Here is a 23,563-nt window from a genome sequence, read left to right on the forward strand (position 1 = left end):
AATCAGTGGTCACCAACCAGTGGATCTCAATCCACTGGTAAATCTCAGTCTCTTGGAGTCGATCCGAGGCTGGGGTGGAGGGGCTGAGTGCCCATGTGCATGCACACATGTACCCCAGCCCAGCAGGTCAGTCCGTGGGGAGGGAAGGGGTGGGAGCTAGATTGAGGTGCCCACGGTGAGAGACAGTGCTGCAGGAGCAGGGGTAAATTGAGTGGGGCCCCAGTCGGGACTTACCTGCTGGGGAGACACCCCCCCGAATCATATTTTCTCCCTCTGCCTTGATCTGCCGCCCCAACCCTCCCCACAGACTTACTTATTGGGTGGGGGGAGGGGTGGTGGCAGCGCACGGTAGATTTTGGGTTGCTTTTAAATGCCAAAGGTGATCTCCTACTTAGAGCAGTGATCTCCAACCTTTTTAAGTATTGGAGAGTTGTCTGGAATCCTCCCCCTCCCCACATACACTGCTACAGCAGTGAAAGCAGTGGCTGTGGGGGCACCCAGCACTGGCTGGAAGAGCACTCTTGCCTTCTTCCCCTGCAGCCTTTCTGGCCCCTTTCACCTGCACTCCCCCCAGCCTCTGCCCCTCTTACCAAACTCCCCAATCTCTGCCTTTGCTCCCAACTCCCCAGTTTCTACCCTTTCCACCCCAACTGTTCCCTGCCGTTTCTGCTCCTTCCCCTCCGTCCCCCATCAAATGCTCCATCCTGGAGTACAGCATGTGGAAGCTCAACCTTTGTCTGGCCATTCAGGGCCGATGACCGGCTGGGCAGGGAAAGGAGCTTCCATGTGCTCCCTGCCCAGGAGAGACCCCAGTTCCAGCCAGATCCCAGCTGCACCTGACAGTAAGAGGAAGGGAAGGGGTTGGTTGGGTAGCAGAAGCTACAGATGGGAAGCAGGGGGCAAGAGCAGGTGGGCTGCTGTGCATCCCACTCTGGCCCCAACCTGCTCCCCCCCTCTGCTTCATATGTGATTAGTAAGAGGAGGCGCTTCCCCCCCATGCCATTTGTTGGGGGAAACATCCTATATTGAAGTAGACAGTAATTGAATTAGCTTGGAATGTGCTGAACAAAAGCTGGCTGGGGTAGGCCCTCTGTTCACTTAGCTCCTCCCCCAGAGTACTGGGATTGTACAGCACCTAGCACATGATGGTGGCTCTTAAGTGCCAAAAAATGATAACAGTGTGTGAATACAACAGATGGGGCAAAAGTCCCTGGATATTTTGGAGAAAAGGAGGCCAGCTGTAAAAGTGCTGGAGCACTCTTCTGCAGGTCCCACCAGCCATTTAGCAATCTTGCAGGAAAGAGGCAACCTCTGTGACAGGGAATGCCCTCAACAGATTTGAAAATTGCCTGGATCAGATGCCTCATGCCCCTAGGGCACATCCAGCCCCGTTTGGGCAAGAAGCTAGCGTGCATCACAATTGTCCAGAAAGTGAAGTTTGACTAGACACTGTCCCAAATGATAGAAACCTCATTCCCAGTTCCAATCTCTTTTCCAGTGTGTAGATGTGTTCTTGAGGGGTCTAACCTCCCAGCAATGGTGCGCCATGCTTCTTGACTCCACTCCTCGACTGAAGAATAGCAGGAGGTATCCACAATGGCTACAACCTCCGCCCTTCAAGGTCTCAGTAGGGCTTGTGCACAAAGGCTGCCTTCTGTCAAGACCAGTTTCAAGGTTAGCTGCAAGGCAGCTCTCTGTGCAGTGCATCACATGGGTTCACAGGCTTCAGCACAAAGTGCTGGGCGTTTAGAGAAAGACACAGCAACATGACATCATTTAACTTGGAACAAACTTTTTATTTTATACATCATCACACCAGCCTTAGTGATCCTTGGATCCTGGTCACAAGAGAGAGATCACAACACCTCCTTTGCATGAAGTTAAGTAAACCTTCCTCAACCCTAGGCTTCTTCACTGGGAGCTCAAAGAATGAAGAAAGAGAAGTCAGCCTAGAGTTCTCTGCCTCCCTTGGGAGCAGAGGGCAGTGAAATCAGATGCAGTTTGAGACGAGACACACCTCGCACCCCTTCACAAGGAGGGTGCTATCAGTGCTGTAGCTGCATGTGGGTCCTCCTCAGGAGAGCTAGGCACATAGCTTGAGAGGGGCTGTACTCTTGCCCCGCTCCCATCCATGCTCAGGCCACTAGAGGCTCTAAGGCAAAATACCCTCATATCTGTCCTGTATCCCTCTCAGCATCGTGCTCTGAGTGCCAATACCTGCATCAGCTCCACTCTTCCCCAAGACACTTACAGCCCACTTCTGCTTTAGCTGACTTCAAATCACAGGGTGACCCATAATGACCTCTGTCCTGGCAGTAGCCACAGTAAGGAAAGAACCAGGGAAGTCCCTCTAAAGATGGGCTAAGGCTTTAAGTCTGCCTCTGGAAAAGGAGCTTTCCATCAGAGGTGGAGGGCCCCTGAAAAAAAAAGGGACCAGTGGCTGACCTTACTTCTAGTGGGGAGCAGTGACTTGGTGATAGCTCCACTTCCTCCCTCAAGACTCTAACACACCCATTACTTGCCACAAGTCAGCTGAGGATAAGCCTTGTCCTCCATGAAGCTCCTCTGAAGAGGCACATATGGAAGGAGAGAGATAAGAACAAGCTGGAAGCTGATCAGTTACGAAGCCGGAAGTTAAAAAGACATGATACTGATAAAGCAAGTCAATTCAGAGTCTCCTGCAGGCTCTCCAAGAAGCTAAGAACTTTGTAAAAAAAAAAAAAAAAAAGGGTGGGGTGGGGTGGGTATAAAAAGCCCACCTGTGCTCCTGAGGCTGAAAGTGCTTCCCTACATTTGAAACTGACTGGTCATGTCCTCCCTTCCACAAAGAGAACTGACCAATTCTATCAGCCCTGGAGCATGGGCTAGCCAGCAAGTCCTGAAGAGAGATCTCAGAGCAAATGGAGGAGTCAAGCAAAGGTGGCTGGCAGTCTCCAGTCCCAAAAGGTTTATTCCCCCTGCAATCACTGTTCAGTCACGGGGGAGGCAGCTCTGTCCTGGGCAAGGGACTGACCGAGCATTCCTGCACTACATTGGTAATACTGTTACTAGGCTGCCACAGCCTTGAGGGGCAGGTAAGATTTGTAAGCACCAAACAGACATGACAAAAGGAAGGGAAGGTGATGGACATTCTGCTGGGTCCCAGATTTGATCTAAAACTTTTACAGCTCTCAGCTTTGCATGTGGGGAATGGGAAGAAGTATGGAGAACAACATATACCTGCTTAGGGTCTAGGATCGCTCTGGGATTCGCCTTCCTCTTTCTGGTCTATCTGGTCAATTCCTTGGAGGCCTCCTCCAAAACTGCAGTCACTGCCATATTAAAATCAACCCATTTAAAAACAGCTTGAGAGAAGAAGGTTCCAGAGCTCATTTGGCATCTTGCCTGAATTACAGCTCCCTCCAGCCAGCCACCTATTTCACACCTTTCTAACCCCTGGGGGTCTGGAATTTCAGATCTTCTAATGCCAATGGATTTGGGACAGTGCATAGGTGAAGGTAGTGAGTTGATGAGACAGAATTGTGGGGGAGGGGAGGGGGGGGGCTGGCTGGCTCTTCTCCAACAGATCTGGATTCTCCTGTCATCTTCATGCACATAAAATATAATAAAAACTAAGAATAAAAACTTAGCCCATGATGTACAAAAATGTGTTGTTAGAGGGAGGAGGAGCATGTCAGTCGCTCAGTTCCAGGTGTTTTATCACCTTCATTAGCTTATAAATTATAACCCCTTGGTCATTCCTCTGGGAGGGAAGGCTCTTCTGCAGCTGATCAGCTGGGATGGGTGTTTTGGTTTAAGCTGCTCTGGATATCTTGGATAAGAAATGGAAGGAGGGGGAGGAACTCCTTAGGGGAGGGGTTGGTGGGAAGCTAAGGGGGATGTTCAGCAGCCACCAGCAGGAGTCACACAAGCCCCCTGAGATTTCACTTTATGGCGCTGGCCCCCTCGTCGCCGGCCCCCTCCTCCAACCTTCGACTGGAAAACAAGAAAAGAAGCATCAGTTTGCAGTGATCCCCAATATAAAAAAGTTACACATGTACAACTGGTGCAGGACTATGATACACATTCACTAGGAGAGGACTAGGGAAGAGCATCTTAGGATCAAATTCCTACAGTCAGTAGAAGGAACCAGGCAGCAACTGATGAATTTTGTTCCTGAGTTTCAGAAGTTCTGAACTCTGCACTCACACTGAAGTCAAGGGAAGCTGAAGGTATTCAGCATCTTAGAAATCCAGGGTCTGGATTTCTATGTTTCATGAGTAATGGCAGGAGAAAAATCAGAGCTTTCTTGCTAACACGACTCTGTTCCCAGACCCAGGTCAACAAGACCACTATCACATCAAACCGGCCATCGGGATGCAAAAATACCTTATTGCCCTCACGGTTGTGGGGCTCTTCATCCAGTGCAGTCTGAAGGAAAGCAGCAGGAAGAGAGAGGCAGAGATGAGCAAGAGCACAGCAACACAAACACCCAGGGACAGGGCACAAAACACAAAGCATGCACAGCAGGCTACAGCATAGCCCTTTAGTGATATTGCAGTCGAGACACAGAGAGAAAGAAGCCTCAGACAGGCACCAAGGACAGACACAGGCCCCACAGCATCTCCCACTAGCCAGCTGGGCTCAGGGACAGCAACAGTGTGATGATCATGGGGAACAAACAACTAGAATAAAGGAGGCCCGGACAAAGGATATGAAGTTCAAGGCAGAGTCCTTTTGCTAGCTATGCCCCATCTAGGCCCACCTTAATAGTATGGAAGGCAAGAAACCTTGTACTGTCAGGTTGGGAGTCAAGTTAATTAAAAGTTGGAGAAAGGTAAAAAAGCCTGGAACTCTGAACAAGACAGAAGAGATGTGAAGGAAGCACACAGAATATCTACATCACAAGCTCTGGGGCACAAACTGTCATTTTGTGCTTGTAAAGTGCCTACACAGGAAGCTTCTAGTCCAGGACTGAGGTACTAGGCGCTGGTTCTAGTGGAACACAAACAATGCCCTGCTGAAAAGACTGGCTGCCATCAGACGAATTGCTGGTTGTACCCCTGTAACCTGTTCCTGTCATGAGTCCTAAAAGAGGGGAAGTTATATTGATGCTATCAAGAAGCCAAGACAAACAGCTGAGCGGAGAATGTGAATAGTTAAGAGACATGTGGATTTCTTTTGCTTACCGGTGGTTGCAGGGCACTAGAAGGTAGAGATGGTGTTGCTCCTGATGAGGTGGCATCATCCCCCGCTGGGGGCCCTGCTGGGGCTGTCCCACTCTGAGACGCAGCATCCTCTCGTTTCATAACAGCTCCCTTTTTTGTTGATTGCATCTTGATTTGTTGGGGCTTGGAGTTCATTGGGGAGTTATTGGTGGTCTGGAGTAACTGTCAGGTACAAACAGGAGAGACTGAAGAGCAAGCAGCCAGTCAAGCAAGTTTCCACCTTCGAGTGTCTGGCCAGCAAAGAGGGCCCAAAAAATCAATTCCAGTCATCATAAAACAAACGATTTGGGCAGCAGCAGTGCAGAATTCCCACACTGGCCTATCAACATGCCTCAGTCCTGTACTGGAGAAACTCTGTGGGATTCAGAGAGCAGTTTTCATCATGGCTTACTCAGTCCCTGGTGCCACCAATCAATTAAGCACTGGTTAGCAGACAGACACCGGTCTGTCTAGAAACTAGATACCCGCCCACCAAATTAGTTTGATGCAGGTCAAACCACCTAATGGAAAAGCACATTGGTCACCATTAGCCTGTGTTTTGCTTGACATTTGTGATCAAGTAAAATCTGCATCTTTTTCCCTGTCTCCCCTGAGCTGCTCAAACTCCCCTATCAGAAGTATAAAGAAAGGAAGAGAACTGAGGAGGCAAAATGGCAAAGGTATGGCTACTTGGCCTTTACCTTGGTGATAGTGCCCACAGCTTTGGTACGGCCCTCACGGAAGACCAGCCGCTGGTCTATATGCAAGTATTCAGGGGTCTTGATGAAACGAAAGTGCACTGTGGCTTTGTCCCCTGTCCGTAGGCAGTCCTTGTCCATGCTGAGGATGGTGGCTGTCTGGCGGATGCTGCCACAATGCACTGCAAATATAATGCAGAGGGTTTCAAAGAGCCATTGCCACTAGTGGAACAAGCCTCAGATAAGGGTCCAAGGTAGCTAGTGCTACTCTACATAGAATGGAAGGAATCTGCTTCATCTGAAAAGTGAAAAATTGACAGAGTTGCATTTGTCTCATACTCACAAAAGAACACAGGTATTGGCTGCCTCAAAGGACCTCTAGAGTGCCAATACCTCTACCAAGCTTTCTAGAGCCACATTATGGAACAGTAAGAACATGTTTGAACTGTGATCTGGTTTTGCCATGACAAAGCTTATTCCCTGTAACAAACAGCTGGGGTAAGAGGGGAAGGAAAGGCTGGCAATGGAGTCCTATCAGAATGTCTTAGGCATCTATATAAAGACTACAGAGGCACTGACTTCAGGCAGGATACCCCCTTCCTAGGCACACTGTTTACTACTGGAAGCACCTCCTGCTTTTCTAGATCAGTTTGCTCACCATAATGCAAGTAAAGAGAGGAAGGAATTTAATATAAGGAGCTGAACCCTATACTCTGGTAAGGCAGGCATCACAAGTGGATTAAACCACCTGAGGCAAAAACCTCAGGTGGGAGCTATGCCAGTTGGAAACAGAAAGCCAGAGACAGCTGCTATATACTCACCCATTGCCTGATAGCGTGGGCTGATAGTGGTGGGGTGATGCAGCACCAGAATCTCTGCTTCAAATTCCCAGGATGCTTGGGGGTTCAACCGGGGGGACACCATCACCATGCCTTTACGGATGGAGGAACGCTTGATCTGGGGGAAAAAGGACAAAATGCAGTTAACCATGATTCTCTACTGAAGAAAGAAAATTATTTCTCCAGCTTCTTTCACCCAGAAGGTTTCCAAAGCGTTTTAGAGGGCATTAACTGGCACCCAATGCAACACAATGCAGAGGCTGTTCAATGACAGTATTAAGCAGAGATTTGAGGCACTTTTGAGGGTGTTTGTCAGGAGTAATCAAAATTGGAATTTGGGGAAGGATGCTTAGTTTAATGCTTCTTGCCTTGCTAAAAATGCGTAGCATCCAAACAGACGTTCCCTCCAGCATAGTGCAAGCTAGCACTATATTAACAGTTTGTCTAAAGAATCTTTCTACCACTTTAATGATAGCTGTTTGAAACCAGTGCAATTACTAGCATTGATGCAGTTATGCCAGTATAACTGTGTGCATGGCTGCAGTTGTACTAATTTGGCCTTTTTCCTTTTTAAAGGACACGCCCTGCCCCCAGGCCAAAATAGTTAAATTGATACAAAACACTATGTAGACTGGGGCTTGGACACGCACTCAGTTCTAAGCAAGAGAACATAGATGTTAGAATCATAGACGGTTAGGGTTGGAAGGGAAATCAGGAGCTCAACTAGTCCAACCCCCTGCTCAAAGCAAGACCATCCCCAACTAGATCACCCCAGCCAAAGCTTTGTCCAGCTGGATTTTGAAATCTCCAAGGACAGAGCTTCTACCACCTCTCTGGGTAACCTATTCCAGTGTTTTACTACCCTCCTAGTGAAAAAAATTCTTCCTAATATCTAACCTAAACTTCCCTTGCTGCAACTTAAGACTGTCGCTCCTTGTTCTGTCATCTGCCACCACTGAGAACAGTCCAGCTCTAGCCTCTTTTGAGCCCCACTTCAGGTAGTTGAAGGCTGCTATTAAGTCTCCTCTCAGTCTCCTCTTCTCTAGGCTAAATAAGCCCTGGTCCCTCAGTATTTCTTCATAAGACATGTGTCCCAGCCCCTCATCATTTTTGTCACTCTCCACTGGACTCTCCAATTTGTCCACATCCTTTCTGTAGTGAGGGGGCCCAAACTGAACAGTACTCCAGATGTGGTCTCACCAGTGCCGAATAGAAGAAAATAATCACTTGCCTTGACCTATTGGCAACACACCTACCAATGGAGCCCAGTATGCTGTTAGCCTTCTTGGCAACAAGGGCACACTGCTGGCTCATATTCAGCTTATTGTCCACTGTAACCTCCAGGTTCTTTTCTGCAGAGCTGCTGCCCAGCCAGTCAGCCCCCAGCCTGTAGTGGTGCATGAGATTGTTCCATCCTAAGTACAGAACTTTGCACTTGTCCTTGTTGAACCTTGTGAGATTTCTTTCGGCCCAGTCCTCCAATTTGTCTAGGTCACTCTGAATCCTAGCCCTACCCTCCAGTGTTATCCACTACTCCCCCCAGCTTGGCATCATCTGCCAACTTCAACTTTGTAAACACCCATATTTCATTCTGAGTCTCCTACCAGCCCCGCCTTACTATTTTGGATCTGATGAAATCACAGCCAAAAAAAAGAGCACAGACAATGTGCTGACCTATGGTAAAAGGAAAACAGGATATGGAGTCTGATCCTTCTGGGTCTCGTTAAGCTTATGTGAGATACCATAAAATGGTAACTGAAGAGCTCTTCCCTCCTAGTCTTTGGGTTTGGGGAGATGGTCTTACTTTAACCAGGATGTGAGTGGATGCTGACAAAGGGAGGTCCTTGTTTTCAGGAAAAGTCATACACTCACCTTTTTCAGAGCAAAGGAGGCAGTCTGGCCTCCACGGACTTCTTTGACTGGCATGCGTTTGCGGTGGATTGACTTGACAGCAATGGGCAGGAAGTTGCCAAGGGGATCTGGGCCCAGAAGCAGGGTGTCATTCAGCTTGATCAGGCCTCTCAACGTTGTCCCAGACACAACTGTTCCTACACCCTGCACCAAGAAACACCAGTAAATGGAGTCATCCACCACATGAAAGCAGCAATGGAGTCCAACCTTTCCATGCAAATCCCCATTTCACATGATGTTCAGTCTCAGAAACATGGCAAATAGCCCTTCTCAGCACCAGATTCCTTACCGGGACAGAATAAGTGTCATCTATCTGAAATTCTGCTGGCTCTTCCTCCCTATAACTGGTCCGTGGAGACAAGAGATTAAGAAACATCTTCAGCAAATCCAGGTTCTCACCAGTGACATTAGAAATCTGGAATATTGGGCACATCCTGTGGAGACAGAGACACATATGTAGTTAGATCTTTCCCCCACAACACACACCCCATCTTCAATTTGCATTCCACATTCAGGAAGGCACCCAAGATCTTGGACTGAAGCCAATACACAGCATTGGGAACCTGGCAGTCAAACCCAGCTGCAGAACACACATCTTTGAAATTCAGCAATACAACTAATCTTCCTAATAACATTCAGAGAGGAGACTTGTGTGCCCTAATCTGTACTCCCTTCCTTCTTCCATGAACTGTCCAACAGGAAACCTTTACTACACGCGCACGCACATGCGTGCGTGTGCGCATGCATGCATGCGCACACAACCTGTTACACAGCAGACATAACAGCACTACGGGTTTGGATGTCTTATTCTTATTCCATGTTGTCTCACCCAGTCCCCAAACAGCACTGTAGGACCAACCATGCTCTTCCACTCATTACCTCTCTGAGCTGAAGTTGGAGGCTGTTACAATGACATCATCCTTGCTCTGAACCAACACAGGAATCTTCCTACACCCTGGAGACTTCAGCAGTCGTTGCAACAGTTTCAGGGTTTCTTAAAGAGTAAAATGAACATAGTTAGGGTAACATCTCCCCTCTTTACAAGCTGTCTTTGGCGGGTTTCCTGAAGGAGACAGGCATGCTTGTCACTGAACAAAGAGGATACAATGGCTGAAGACTTAGGACTTAGGCTGGTGCTTAGCGCAGTCACGATTTCTGTTCAAATTTACTGTAGGCCCCTGCCTTTTCCCTCCATCTTCGCTCAAAGAGTCATGTTTTTCATGCTGGCCAACATACTGCTGAGCTGTTCTATTACCACTGTTCTGTCATGGATTTGCCTCTGTGCTCTTGACAGAAGAGAAGAAGTTAAGGTTGTTCAACAAATAGCTTTAAATGCTGATACACATTCGACTATCCTCAGTTTCCTATGACAAATGATGCTGGTGAGAAGGCAGGAATGAAATGTATTTGAATTGGGACTCGCTTCTTTTGCCATGACAAGCCGTAGTGTTCTCTCTGACAAAAAGCCAGCCTTGCCAATGAGAACTCATGGCTGTAAGTCCTCAGAAGTGAGAGGGTCTTAAAGAGTAGCACACAATGCCAAAAACGAAATGGCGCTGGAGAACACAAATCTGCGGGCACATTAAGGGCATGGCTACGCTGCACACACATTCTACCCAGCAATGTACCCTGGCGATAATGTTTCCAAATATGCAAAGCTCATTTCCCTTCCCAAGGGCATGCTCCAAACCCAGAAATAGACCAGAGAGGCTACTTTGGGCTTGTTCCCAATGGATTCTCTCAAGCACACCAGGAACTGAGACCTGGGAAGTAGTTAGTGGAAACCTCAGAGCCATCACCAGAACATGGTCAGAAATGTCTGGCCAGGGCATGCTGCTGCAGTGGTGTAGACATGTCCATGGGAAATAATTTGGCTCCCCTCTTCCCCTATGATTGGAGCGGGCCAGTTCCTATTCAGGCCAGTATCCTGGACCCAGCAGTAGTCATTGCTGGATGCAGAAAATGATTCCCCTACAACATATCTTCCCAACTGTGTAGTGCTACAGACAGGAAAAGAAACGTATAACTGGGTGATCTGTTCTTTTACAAAGGAAAAGTCAGCCCTACTGAGAAAACCCAGCTGTGGGTCATTTGGATAAGAAGGGAGTCTCCTCTGGGAGCTTTAAAAGCTCCAGAAGAGTAAGCAACAGGAAGAGGAAGCAAGCTGTGAGCAGAACAGCAGGCTGCAAGAGAGACCAGGCTGCTGTGCTGAAGCTAGAGCGAATGGGGCTTCCCTTCCTCATGTCCAGGACAGGACAGAACGATTTGGTTTTATTTATTTAAAAGATCATGCTTTGCTTGGGACTACTGGCTGAGGAGCTCGTTGGGGAGCAAACCTGCTTGCAGAAGCCAGCCAAATAAGCAACCCACTTACAAAGAGGTAGTAATGTCCAAGCTAGCCATTAATTTATACCTCCCAATTATTATCTAAGGAGAGACCATAACTCCCTGTTCATAAAAGTCAACTGGTAGAAGCACAACATTTTGAGTATGGAGGCACCAGCTTTGCTCAAGGAATTTGCAGCTCATACACAAAACTCAAAGTGAAGGGACAGTTTTTCCACATTTAATACCCTTTACTTGATGCCGCAGTGGGCTCAGAGATCAAAGTCCTTTGCTAAAAATGTCTAATTCCTCATCCATATCAAGGGTGTTCCTTCCCTTGCCCAGTTACTGGCCTTATGACTGGGATTTCCTTTATTATTTGTCAAACATGTGTTATGCTTCCATTTCCTAAGACTCAGAGTATCTACTGCTCACTGCCTTCTGTGTACTGAAAGCATAATGATGCAGATTTTTTACAAAAAACACTAGCTATAGAAAACAGTGAGATCATTAGCCTTTTCACTTCTTAAGACCTAAGCAATTCTGGTCAGAAACATGCCCCTGGCATCACTGGAACAAAATTAAATGGGAGAGGAATTTTATGAAAGAAAGAGGGTTAATTACATCCAGGGCATGCATTCAAACATAGGGAAGGGCCAGAAGGAAAAGCAAGAACTTTCAGAAAAACACCCAGAGACCTCTACCATACTTAGATCCCAAGAAAAGGCTTAATTCAACCTCAGCAAAAAGCAGTTGGCTGCCTCTTTTCTAGAAAGCCTGGTCAAGCAGAATTCTTCTACACATCTACTCAATGCAAATAATGGTCATTTGGAAGTTGGTAGCTGTAATACTAGCAAGAGAAAAGCTTTACGGAGAAAAAGCATGCATTTCTAGAATGCATCTAGGCTGTAAGCATAGCAAACCAAGTACAAGACTACTTCTTCAGCAGCTATACATTAGCCCAGTTGAGGGAAGAATGGTAAGCCATGAGAAAGTAAATGTGCCTGACAGCAAAGAGCAGTTGGCTGGAAAGATTCTCATTTACCTTGCAGGATATTGGCAGGACACATGTCAATCTTGGTCACCACAACAAAGACTGGAACATTGAGTGCCAATGCCAGGCCCAGGTGCTCCTTGGTCATCCCAACAATCCCAGCATTGCTACCAACCTACATCAGGGACATGGGAGGAGGTAAAGAAAGAGTCACAACAATGAAGAGCTAGATGACACAGAAAACCAGCCATTCAACAGGCTGTAATTGGATGGCAGAAATCATGGATCATGCATGTGTGGAACAGACTCCTCCCCACAAAAAAAAGCAAGAATGTTAAACCCACCAATGGCTGTCTAACCAGTTGATGAACTGACTTCTCATCCTCACTTTTAGCTGCTTATACAGTGTTCATGTGTTCAGAGTGCTTGTTTTCAGACTAAAACTAAACAAATCCTGACCATTTAGGTTTGCTGAAGATGCAATAGTATTTGCCTCATGGATTAGCCATGGAGTTCAGGCCATGCCTCTATATTGGCAATCATATTCTTCCTACTGAGGACCCTGTCATTTCCCTTTTGCTGTGGCTCTTCAGTAGAAGAGAAGCTGGGGATGTGTTACAACTCTGAAGAGCATCTACTCTTAGCCGTAATGTGCACTACTTACCATAAGCATGCAGAAGTCTGGTAAGTGGCCAGTCATACCAAAGACTGTGGTCTTCAGGTACTTTTCATGCCCAGCCAGATCAATAAAAGTGATGACTTTGGTGGACTTCTCACAGATCTTGGTCCACTCCAGGCTGCCTCCGTGGCTGTCAGGCTTGTTCACCACATTGCCTTCGCTGTCAAAACCCAAGATGTCATTGCCTACACTGCTGGTACGGCCCGACTCAATCTCGTGCTTGTGCCGGAAGAGTTTTTGCCGCGCAAAGCCTCGGCCATTGTCCAGCTCGCCATGTGTCAGGACTCCCAGTAACGTGCTTTTTCCTGCATCCACATTGCCAACTACTGCTACCCTAGAGAGGAGAGGAGACAATAATTTAGCATTTTTTCTTCCTGACTCACATGGAAATAACAGTAACATTCCAAAGCTGTTTCAAAGAGCATTAGATCATCAGAAACAGAGCAGAGATCTATTTTGTAGCTTCTAGTCTACAGAGGAGGAGCCCAAAGTCCATGGGTTACATAACTTCTGGATCAAAAGTATGGAAGTCTCTTGTTGGTGTCCAAGCAAGGACACAGGAAGTTAAACCAATCCAGGAAAGCCTGATGAGATTCACAGTATAATTGTTTCCCAAAACTTGACACTCAGTCAAATATATTCATTGTAGCACTCCAAAATAAGGAGACAGCTCTCAACTTGGTTTTCCCTTAGAATTCCTCCAAGCTTTTCATGTTAATTCATTACTAGCAACAGATGCTGGGGCTAGCCTGGACATTTAAACATTCTGTTTTTAGAGTGGGTGGGTAAAGTTGGAGCAGCAACATATGCCCTAACCCAAAGAACCACTTGTACGGGAAATACTCTGCAAGACTCAATTCACATATGGGCATCTTCATGGATAATGAGCACCACCAATGGGAGCCATTTGTGAGATGCAGAAACTTGCTGCATCTGGAACTGTGCTCAGACTCCCAAGCTGTTTTACAGAAGATGCTAGGCACACATCAAAAGAGAACTTTGGTCACTAGAAATCTGGGCAAAACTGAACTGCTAATTAAAGAGCAAAGGATATCTTATTCCACAACCTGTTTTATTTTAGAAAGCTCTCTCCTTGCAAGAGTCCCAAACGCCCCCATAGAAATTGCTAAACACACAGGAGATTCTTTGAAGTGCTTCCAGCCCACAGAAAGAAACCCCCAAACTGAGCAGTTGTTACCCAGATACAGGAGTCCCTGCCATAGGTCACTGTAGACTCTCTTGTATATCAAAGGGGAAAAAATAGATTTAATTAGCAAGGAGTGGTCGACTTGCTTCCTTTCTTGAGTGCCTGCAACACCCACATGCAAATCAGTGTCACTGGTTTGGCACCACCCATTGCTCAGATAAAAGAAATGTGGCTGTGTTGCTGACTAACCCTACCTGCACGCATCTCCTCACCTGACCTCCAGGAAGTCGTTGTCACCCACGCGCTTGCGAACAAGGTAGTCGCGCACCTTGCCTCCTGCCTCCTGGTGCTCCCGTAGGAGGATCACATCTGCCTCAATCTGTTCTGCCATGCTCTTCAGTGTGGCATAAGATGCTTCCATGTCTGCCTCATTTAGCCCATATTCAGTCCCATCTAAGAAGAGGTTGAAGGGAAAGAATAAAAAGTTATTGTTGCTCCCTAGCCTACAGCAAATGGGAATTTTATTTTCCTAACAGCTGTCATCTTTAGCACTGAATGACACCTACACATATTGAAAAAACACAAGCCCAAGAAAACAGGAGAAACATCCTATTCCTAAAGAAAATTTTTGATTTTAACATTAAGACTTAAAGAAATTAAAAGGGCACCAGCAAATTAAGACAGACTTTGTAAAGATCACAGAAAGGGCAGTAAGAGATCTGCTTTCCCCACCTCGTTTTCCTATTTTGTGTACATAACAGCCCATACCACATACCCAATCCCCCCTAGTCATCTCTGATATTGCAACAAAGGAATGTGTTAAAAGGGAGAAGCGCGGCTATATAACGACCAAAATCAGCAAGTAGATACAGGGATCAGTGCAGTCTCCAACAATACAAACAACACATTTTGTAAATTTGACTGGATTTACAATCAATTTTCCTGTGAGTAAAAGCTACAGAAATTAAGATGCGGATGTGACGGGGTAGCCAGTAGTGGCTTGGCCCAGGGATTTTGAAAAGTTAAAAAATGATTGGTGGGGGTGGGATTCCCTTTTCCTCACCAATAAGACCCCTGGAAAAGGAGAAGGCTTCCCCCCCCACCCAGGAGCCAGGTAGAGAAACTGAACCTGAGCAAAGACTCACTTCTTTTCTGCTGATTGTTCCTGCTGGCCACCGGGGGGGGCAGCAGGATAAAAGGGGCAGTGCACTTGGCTCTGGTGAAGACTAGGAGGGACCAAGGAGAGGAGTCCTGAAGAGCTGGTGAGAGCTGGCCAGTGGGGCGGAGTAGCTGCCCCAGATGAGCCCTGGGAGCCGCAGGAGGCGGCTTGGCTTGGTCGCTCAGCGCATGGGGCAGTGCGTGGCAAGTCTCTGGCAAGGACCCAGAGTGCAGAGTGAGTCTCCAGCGGGGGGACGCCAAGCCTGGGACCCACAGAAGGCAGTTCGACGGTAGCGGCGCACAGGGTGGCGCGCTGAGGGGTCTGGGCAGGACTGAAGCCTCGGAGCCGAAGCAGCAGCTTGGCTCAGCGCCCAGGGCAGCACAGAGTGGGTCCAGGAGATACCCAAGCCCCGAACTAAAGGCGGCAGCTTGGAGCCCTTTTTTTCTTTTGATCCCTGGTCAGCTGGCTTGGTGTGCAGGCAGCACACACAGGATCCTAGAGGGACTAGAGCCCAGGAGCTGCAGGCAACAGCCCAGGCATTGATGGCTCAGTGGTAGAGTTCTCACCTGCCACATGGGAGACCTGGATTCAATCCCTGGCCAAGACACCAGAGGAATGAGTTGCCAGGAAAAGGGAATCCCCCCCACCTTCCCCTACCATGGCTCCTGTGCCTCAAATTTCTCTAAGGAAGTGCAACACTGCTTGCCAGTACGAGGTGCCTTCAAAAAACTGAATTGCAAAAGAGGGCAAAGGACAGACATATCAAAGATAAATGACTGCTGCCACACCTAACATATATCAAATTAAAGCCATTATATAGTACAGGCAACCTATGACATACACTTCCAGAAGTCAGAAGATGTTTCTGTTAAAACCTGTAATTAGATTAAAACACTTCTGAAGTACTCCTGTGAGGAGTTCCCATTTTTACCAGCTATAAAAAAATTACAGTACACAGATAAAGTGAGCACTCCTGAGCAGGAAGGGAGTCTGTATCAAGACTGATGATACAACTGCAGAGCTTTCATCTTGCAGTAATGTGCTCTAATGCCAATCATTCTTACTTCCAAAGAGTCTGCATGATTTCATATCAATAATATTTAGAGCTATGCCAGACAAGACAATAATATTGTAAACAAACCACATCTTGCAAAACAGCCAGGCGGTGGGGAAGAAGCTGTCCTGCATGCTGTTTAGTGTTCCTGCTGTGGAGGTGTCTCTGAAACACCAGGTACTAACTTTGGCAATAGACAGGCTAAAACAAACCAATGTTTTCATAGCATTAATTCTTGCTTTCAGATGGAATATATGCTCACCTGATCCTTGCCCGATTACATAGATGGTCTCCCCACAGCCCTCATCAATTCTCTCTGACATCTGCCGCAGCAAGCTGTCATACTGTTCTGATGTTGGACTCACCATCACCAACTATAGGAAAGATCAGACATCCATTTTACACACAGATGGGGCAGTTTCATAAGCAGCAACAGTTAACAGTACAACCAATGTGTGTCATACAGAAGCAGGGCTCTCTTGCAAAGACCCCTTTTCAATCACTTTGGAAATGGCTGTTAACCAGGCTAAAGGCCTATTCCTCACCACACTGCAAAGGGGATTTATGAGGCTGAGGGCTTGTCTTCAGTGGGGTAGGAATTTACTGTGAAGTGAGATGCTTCATTGTAATTGCTTCATAGTTACAGACAAGTAACAGCCTCATCTAAATGAACAGCTGGCTTTTATTTTACTAGTAAGCCACTCCCCCGATATGCAGAGGAAATTCCAAGCATGTGCTCAGCAGAGTGACCAGGTGTCCCACATCCCTTTATGCTGTTGAGCCACAGGCATCATGGGATTGTTCCTAGGATGTGCAGTGGGATACCTAGCAGAAGTTAGTCACAGGCCATTGCAATGCACATCCAGGGATCAAACACTAAAACCGCATTAAGCTATTCCATGATCGGACATTTCTGGATAGCTGGCATCCTTTTTCAAACTCCTAATGTGCTTAGAGCCGTATTGTGCTAACTGCCATGTTACCCAGCAACAGCTGCACCAAAAGGAGAAAGAGAATATGGATGAGGAGGAAAAGAAAAGCGCAGGAGAACAAGGAGACTGAGCAGTTGCTTCCGGAAGGACTTTTCTTGGAATGCTTCCTTTAAATGCAACAGCATATCGAGGTTTGAGCATCAACTGGCTATACAAGATCGGACTGTACAAGATCGTGCTGTACACCCTTCAGATGACCAAGGGTTCTTCCCTTCCCTGGAGACCTGCACCCAGCTTACCCCAGAGCCATAGCAGCAGTACACCCATGGATGAGTGCCACCTTATCTATTCAGAAAGGTGGGCCATTGCCACCTGAAAGCTTGGCACCTATTACTACCTTCTCCCCTTGCTAACACTCAGTTGCTAACCAACTTGATGCAGGAAGTTTGGCAGTTGGAGCTGTTACGTGCACACTGCTATTAAAAAGGTATTGTCAGCCTTTGTGGCAAGGTTTCCTGATCCTCTAGATAGCTTTGCATACACAAGCGGGGTCAACAGCATTAGAGCAAATCCATCTTCCAACTATTTGTTCTCATGTACAGACCTGAGAGTTCATACACAGAACTCAGTTGTGCTTCAAGGCCTCATCAGGCCACCATTTAAGATGATCTAGAATAGGGGCTGGCAAAGTTTTTTTGGTAGAGTGCCAAAACCCCCCACAACCTCAGCTTGCAATATGTTGGGATGCTAGGGACAGATGGCAAGGGAGCCATGAGGGGCCCAATCCTCATTGTGGCAGTGCAGCCCCAGCCCCTTCCCCACCGTCCGCCCCAAGGTGTGTGCGCACCCGCCCTCTGGCAATGAGCTGGGCTGGGGCTCTGTGGACCCCATTACAGCTGCTTGCAGCATCCCTGCTGTGACCAGCCTGGGCTCTGTGGCTGGCAGCAGGAGCCTGCCCAAAGCCTGGACCGGCTGTGGTGTGCTGAGAAAAATGGCTTCTAGTGCCACACGTGCTGGGGGTTGCTGGCCCCTGGTCTAGAAGAGTTCACAACGCCAGAATCTACAGCAGGAGTCAGCAGTGTTTTTGGGCAGAGTGCCAAAAATACCTGTAACCTTGACTTGTAGGAAGTTGGTGTGCCAGAGGAGAACCTAGCCATGGAAGCCATGAAGGGCCTGATCCTTGTTGTGGCAGCACAGCCCCAGCCCCTTCCCACCCTGAGATGTTTGGGCCAAGCAAAATGCCATTGCATGCCACGCTCTGGCACACAAACTCTACAGGAACTCTCACTTGTCTCCAATAATGGGGTTAAAAAAGAAAAAGCTGATTTGCTAGCCTGGCTAGCACTATGGTAGTCAGAGTTCTCCCCTTATCTTGGGAGAATCCATTTGCCTTCTGCTACAATGGCTGAGAGCCTTTTACTGGCTGCATGGATGACAGAAAAGAACTGTTTAAGTACCACCTAAGCAGCTGCAGCATGACAGCACAGCATGCATCTGTGAGATTGGAGGGAAGGGGGAGCAGGTGCTAACTGAAGGCTCGTAGAAGTAACGAACCCCTGCCTAATCCTTAGTTGCCTGGCGCCTGGCAAGGTTTATGTAGTAGGGATGCACTAGTAACAGTGCTTGCAATTCACTGCTGGGCTCTGTGCATTTTTTTTTGGTTTTTAGCTAAGCAGCATGGCTCGTATACTCTACATGCCTTTGCTAACTTTAAATGGGATGTGGGGTTTAAGTTTACTGTCAGGGGAAATATCAGTGGTAACAGTGCACTTCCCCTGTGAGGGAGGCTGTATTTTCATTAAGCAAGGTCTATATTGTGTGGTTTTGTATATTTTCATGAATTTCTGAATGGGGTAGTTATACTTTCAGTGGATGGTCTGTTTCAGTGCCACTGCCTACTGTCCAGGAGGGAAGGTGGTAGGGGTGTTATTGTCTATAGACAGCACTCATCACACATACATTGCATATCTCTATGCATTTGAAAAACAGAAGGACATAGCCTTTTGCTGCCAGGAAACATTGCTAATGCTTAGAATCTGGAAGAACAGCTTGGATTTGACATTTTTGTTGCCTTGGCCTTTCCTCCTGGTGGCTGGAATGACATGGTACCAACCCCAAGGCTGGGTTGGAAGGATCAATGAAGTTCTGCTGCCACAGGCTGCTGTTTTCACTGCCACATGGGAGGAGCTGTGGCTGAGGTTCTCCAGAGTCTGTAGAGCTGGGGATGATAAAAAGCTGGCAGCTCTGAATGCAGCGAAGCATCAAAGACTAAGGAGGCAGGAGACAAGCAACAACTTTGTTAGGAAGTACAGTCCATCAGCAACATCCATCCATTCCTTAGCTCCGTCAGCTGTCTGCTTCATCCTGTCTGTTTCTATAGTTTCTCAGGTCACAGCAAGGCCCTGGCCTGGAACAGCAAATCTCTTAACATTCAGCTTCCTGGTGACAGAGAGCCCCTTTTCTGCCAGGTCCTTTATTGGAAACCACTGCTCTTGCTTCTCATCCCATAAAAACCTCTTTCACTCTTGCACTGCCTTCCCTTATTTTTCAGAAGCTTCTCCGAAGTCAAATACTTCCTCTTCTGTTGTTTTCTCCTGATTCACATGCAAGTTTGCCACATGTTGGCTTCATGTTAAATGGTGTCCGTGAGAATCTGGACGCCTTGGGTGCAGGTCCTATAAAGGCGGCAAGAAACGTAACAGGCAGTTATTGTTCAGGTTCAATAGCTACAAGGTAAAAATTGCACCCAACAATTTTGAAATACCTTCCACAGTGCCTCTTCCCAGGCCCTTTTCTACCTTTCTTCCTGTGTGCTTTGGAACCACAAAACTATGATCTATGGCAGTTCCTCAAAAATGCTAGTTCTGGGGGGCTGGCTGCTACACTCTAGACTCTGGTTCTGCTGTGCTGCACTGTACGTTAGGGAGCCAGAGACCAGCAATTTCAAGACACAGAACAAGAAGGGAGGGGACCTGATGAGGTCATAGTAGAGACTGTGTTAGGACACCTTGCAGAAGCACAAGAGAAGCAATTCTCAACCAAGGTGCCACAAGATCCTGCTACAAGTGCCATGAGGCGCTGCCCAGTATTAGCATGGTTAGGTGCACAAACACCTACAGATGATTCACAAACATAAACCAACAGATTCTAAATAGGAATCCATAGGGTCAAAACTATTCAGTGTTGTGGTCCCTCCAGAATTCAAAATGCTCTATTACTTTTCCACAGTCAAAAAGTGAGCTTGACATCCAAAGGGGTGACTTAAGTCTAACAAGATTGAGAACCACTGCACTAGAGGATGTGTCCCTGATCTGTAGAACCAAACACCAAAGAAGCTGCCTATTTATGAATGCTAAAGAGAATCTAGCAAGATATAGTATGCATGACTATTATTTACTGGACTGATGCTTCTGACACTTTGCTGGGCCAGAAGGGCACAGCTGCATATTTGGGAAGCAGAGACCACAAGGGAGCACTGCTTTATTAAAGCCCAATGAAAGCACATTGTTTCTAAATATCCCACTTTAAATCATCTGCAAATATGCTTTAAGTTCCCCGTGTTACTAATAGTATTTTGCCATGAATTTTAGACATACCAGAAGGCACACATGCTGCCCTTTTTGTAGCATTAGGCAATATGATTCTGAGCTGTAAGTAGTTTAATGCTACAATGCATTCAATAGATTTGGACCAGGGTTGCAGGGGCAGGGAGTCCATGTTAAGATTTGTCCCAATAAGAAACTTGCACTGAACTCAGTGGCTTGATCAAAAGCCACGATTGTATTGTACTTGATAACAGAATTGTAGAATGCACGTCTGCAACAAGTCCTTATTTTCTTTAAGTGAATCTTGAACAGTGGGTGGGATGGGGGAGTCCGCACTGGGACAGGTGGGGCAGCTGGTGAAGCAGCAGTAGGGAGATACTATTTTGAGCATGCAGTGGTGTTGATAGGGGGAGACGTGAGAACATAGGAGCATAAAAACTGCCATTTTATGGTCAGATGCCAGGTCCATCTTGCCCAGTTTCCTGCATGTCACAGTGGCAGAGAGCAGATGTTGAAAGAGAGTGAACTGGAAACAACCAGGGTTTACCCCACTGTTCCTCTCTCACTTGCAGCCTTCAGCATTCAAGGTCTAGGAAGTTCTGATTCAGAGGCCATGCCCCTTACTCCCAGGCTCAACAGCTATTGATGCCCCTTTCCTCCAAGAATTGGTCAAATCCTTTTTTGAATTCTGGCTAAACTCTCAGCTTCTCCAACATGTGGTAGCAATGATTTCCACACTGTAATGACACGTTGTGTGAAAAAGAACTTCCTTTTGTTCTTTTTAAACCGACTGCCTGCTAGTGTCATTTAATGACCCCTAGTTTTTGCATCGTAAAAGTCAATAAAAAATCCCTAGTTGCTTTCTCTTTGCCATGTAGCCTTTTGTAAACCCTTCTCACGTGTATGTCCCCCCCCAAACACAAAGCCTCTCTTTTCTAAACTGGATAGGCCTAGCTTCTTTAATGTTTCCTCCTACAGGGGCCCCTCCATACCACTAGTCATCACTGGTGCCCTTTTCTGGACCTCTAGTTCTTCTTCTATATCCTTTTTGAGGTGTGGGGACCAGACCTGGGCTCAGTATTCAAGGTGTGGACACACCATGGATTTATACAGGGGCATGATGATACTTTCTGTTTTCTTTCCTATTCCCCTCTTCATAACCCCGAACATTTTGTTTGCCTTGTTGACAGCTGCTGAGTACCAAGTCAATGTTGTCAGCAAACTGTCCCCAATGCCTCCCAGATCTTTTTCTCTGATTCTTGCATATCCTTTTTGAGGTGCAGGGACCAGATCTGGGCATGGCATTCAAGGTGTGGATACACTGTGGATTTATCAAGTGGCCCAAGAAGAAGGAGAGGAGAAAAAAATAAGACAGGGAGGAGGAGAAAGAAAAGAGAGGGGCTGCAGCTAGCAGGTGAGCTATCTTGTTGTCAAATGCGGTCACCATTTTGACTGGAGACCATAATTGAGGGGGCCAGAATGATGCAGCCAAGCATCTTATAGAATTAATAGAGAAGCAGAGGTCACCTAGTGCAGTGGTTCTCAACCTTTTTTGTACCAGGACCCGTTTGTAAACTTGAATGGCCAGTCCTTACCCAGTGCCCCTCACTCCCAACCTGCTGCCCCCTGCCCCCAGCCCCCCAGTGTGTGGGGCAGGAGGGGTAAGCAGCCCCTGGCAAGCTGGAACTCCTCCAGCCTGCATGGGCAAAGCCACGGTTTCCCATATTTTTCTCCTGTAAAGGAGAATCCATTTTTAAAGTTTGCTTGTGACCCTTTTGTATATTCTTGCAACCCTCTTTTGGGTCACAACCCACAGGTTGAGAAGCACTGATCTAGCCCAACCCCCTGCCTCAGGCAGGATCATCCCCATCCAAACCATCCCATGCAAATCAACAACCTGAAGTCTACACAAGGCTACCATCATCCCTGACACAAGCCCGGATCATCCCTGACACAAGCCTGCTTCAAAACCGCACACCCACTCCCTCACTCTCCGGATCCCTTTCCAAAGCAGCCGAAACACCCCCAGCAGCTTCACAAAGACACCCTCCATTTGCAGGGGCGATTGGGAGGGTGACAGCCCTGTGACAAGCTGGGGCAGGGACTGGACATGACCCCTGCAGCTGGGTCCCTTCCAGCGCAGCTTGTCTAGAATGTGTGGCACTTGCCTGGAAGACCAGGGCAGCCCTAGAGAAGCCAGGCTGGAAGGGAGGGAGCTCCAGAGGCCGCCAAGCCCAGCAGGGCAAGGATGATCCTGCCTCAAACCATCCTGTACAACCAGGATCCACGCCAGATACTCACCGGGGCCACAGTCCGGGGCACACCAGGCTGGGGGTATTGCTCCCGGCCGCCTCTTAGGGCTCCCACGTTGGCACCCGAGGATACCCAAGCTGTGAGGCAGCCTCCAAGTCCTCTTCAGCAGCAGATGGGGGGTACCTACCTATCTGGGGGGCTGCGGTGGTGGAGAATTACGAGGGGGGCTGCAATAGGGGGGTACCTACCAGAGGGGGGGCTGCGGCGGGGGATATCTACGGGGGGGTGGGGGCCTACAGCAGGTACCTACCTGGGGGGCTGCGGCGAGGGACGGGTACCTACAGGGGGCACTGCCGCAGCCCCCGTGGCTGGGGGGGGCGGGGGGATACCTTGCTGGTGAGGTCGATGTCGGTGTCGCCGTTGAGCGCCTCACAGCCGCGCAGCGCGGCGGAGCGAGCGGGGAAGGCGGCGGGCGGGGAGCCGGGCTCAGGCGCGAACATGCAGGCCGGCACCGGAGAGCCCCCGCTCGGAGAGCGGCTGCGCTCCGCCGCCATTTTCCCTCCCCGGCCCCCTTCGCCGGGCGCCCCGCCCCGCCCCGCCCCCGCGCCCTGTAGCTTTGCATAACGCCGCAGCCACAGCCAATCGCCGCGCGGCGCTGCGAATAATTTAGTTATCACCGTGACAACCGCCCTCCCGTTGATTTATATTCATGAGCCACGCCCACTCCGAGTCCACGCCCCCCGTCGTTGGCCGCTTCGACTCGGAGAGCCCGCTCGACGTGTCCGCGAGGTGGCGGCCAATGGTTAGAGGCCAAGGGAATGATAAACAAGGCTCCAGGCCA

The 23,563-nt window shown here is 48.1% G+C and overlaps 1 protein-coding gene across 5 annotated transcripts; it reads right to left on the bottom strand.

Moving 5' to 3' along the window:
• Positions 1-1,775: 1,775 nt before the first annotated feature.
• On the bottom strand, positions 1,776-23,302 carry GTPBP1 (GTP binding protein 1). 5 transcript variants are annotated; one of them, XM_059726394.1, is made up of 13 exons: positions 23,112-23,178; positions 19,038-19,599; positions 16,255-16,366; positions 14,052-14,232; positions 12,618-12,966; positions 12,005-12,128; positions 9,514-9,628; positions 8,924-9,068; positions 8,596-8,778; positions 6,706-6,841; positions 5,888-6,066; positions 5,169-5,369; positions 1,776-3,975 (listed from the first exon to the last, which is right to left on the bottom strand). In XM_059726394.1, the coding sequence occupies exons 3-13, from the start codon at positions 16,358-16,360 to the stop codon at positions 3,883-3,885; spliced, it is 1,812 nt and encodes a 603-aa protein (XP_059582377.1). In that variant the 5' UTR covers positions 16,361-16,366; positions 19,038-19,599; positions 23,112-23,178; the 3' UTR covers positions 1,776-3,882. The 5 variants fall into 5 exon arrangements, with proteins under 5 accessions (XP_059582377.1, XP_059582376.1, XP_006276304.1 ...); XM_059726393.1 differs by lacking the exon at positions 23,112-23,178 and adding an exon at positions 22,771-22,985; XM_006276242.4 differs by lacking the exon at positions 19,038-19,599 and having other exon boundaries at positions 23,112-23,302.
• Between the last annotated feature and the right edge of the window lie 261 nt (positions 23,303-23,563).

Source organism: Alligator mississippiensis, chromosome 4 (assembly GCF_030867095.1).
Source record: "Alligator mississippiensis isolate rAllMis1 chromosome 4, rAllMis1, whole genome shotgun sequence".
Classification (NCBI taxonomy): domain Eukaryota; kingdom Metazoa; phylum Chordata; order Crocodylia; family Alligatoridae; genus Alligator; species Alligator mississippiensis.

Coding starts and splice junctions, on each gene's coding strand:
- GTPBP1 (XM_006276242.4), bottom strand. CDS start 23,276: ATGGCGGCGGAGCGCAGCCGCTCTCCGAGCGGGGGCTCTCCGGTGCCG. Junction 16,367..23,111: donor ACATCGACCTCACCAGCAAG/GTATCCCCCCGC, acceptor TCTTTCCTATAG/TTGGTGATGGTGAGTCCAAC. Junction 8,779..8,923: donor ATGACACTTATTCTGTCCCG/GTAAGGAATCTG, acceptor TTCTTGGTGCAG/GGTGTAGGAACAGTTGTGTC.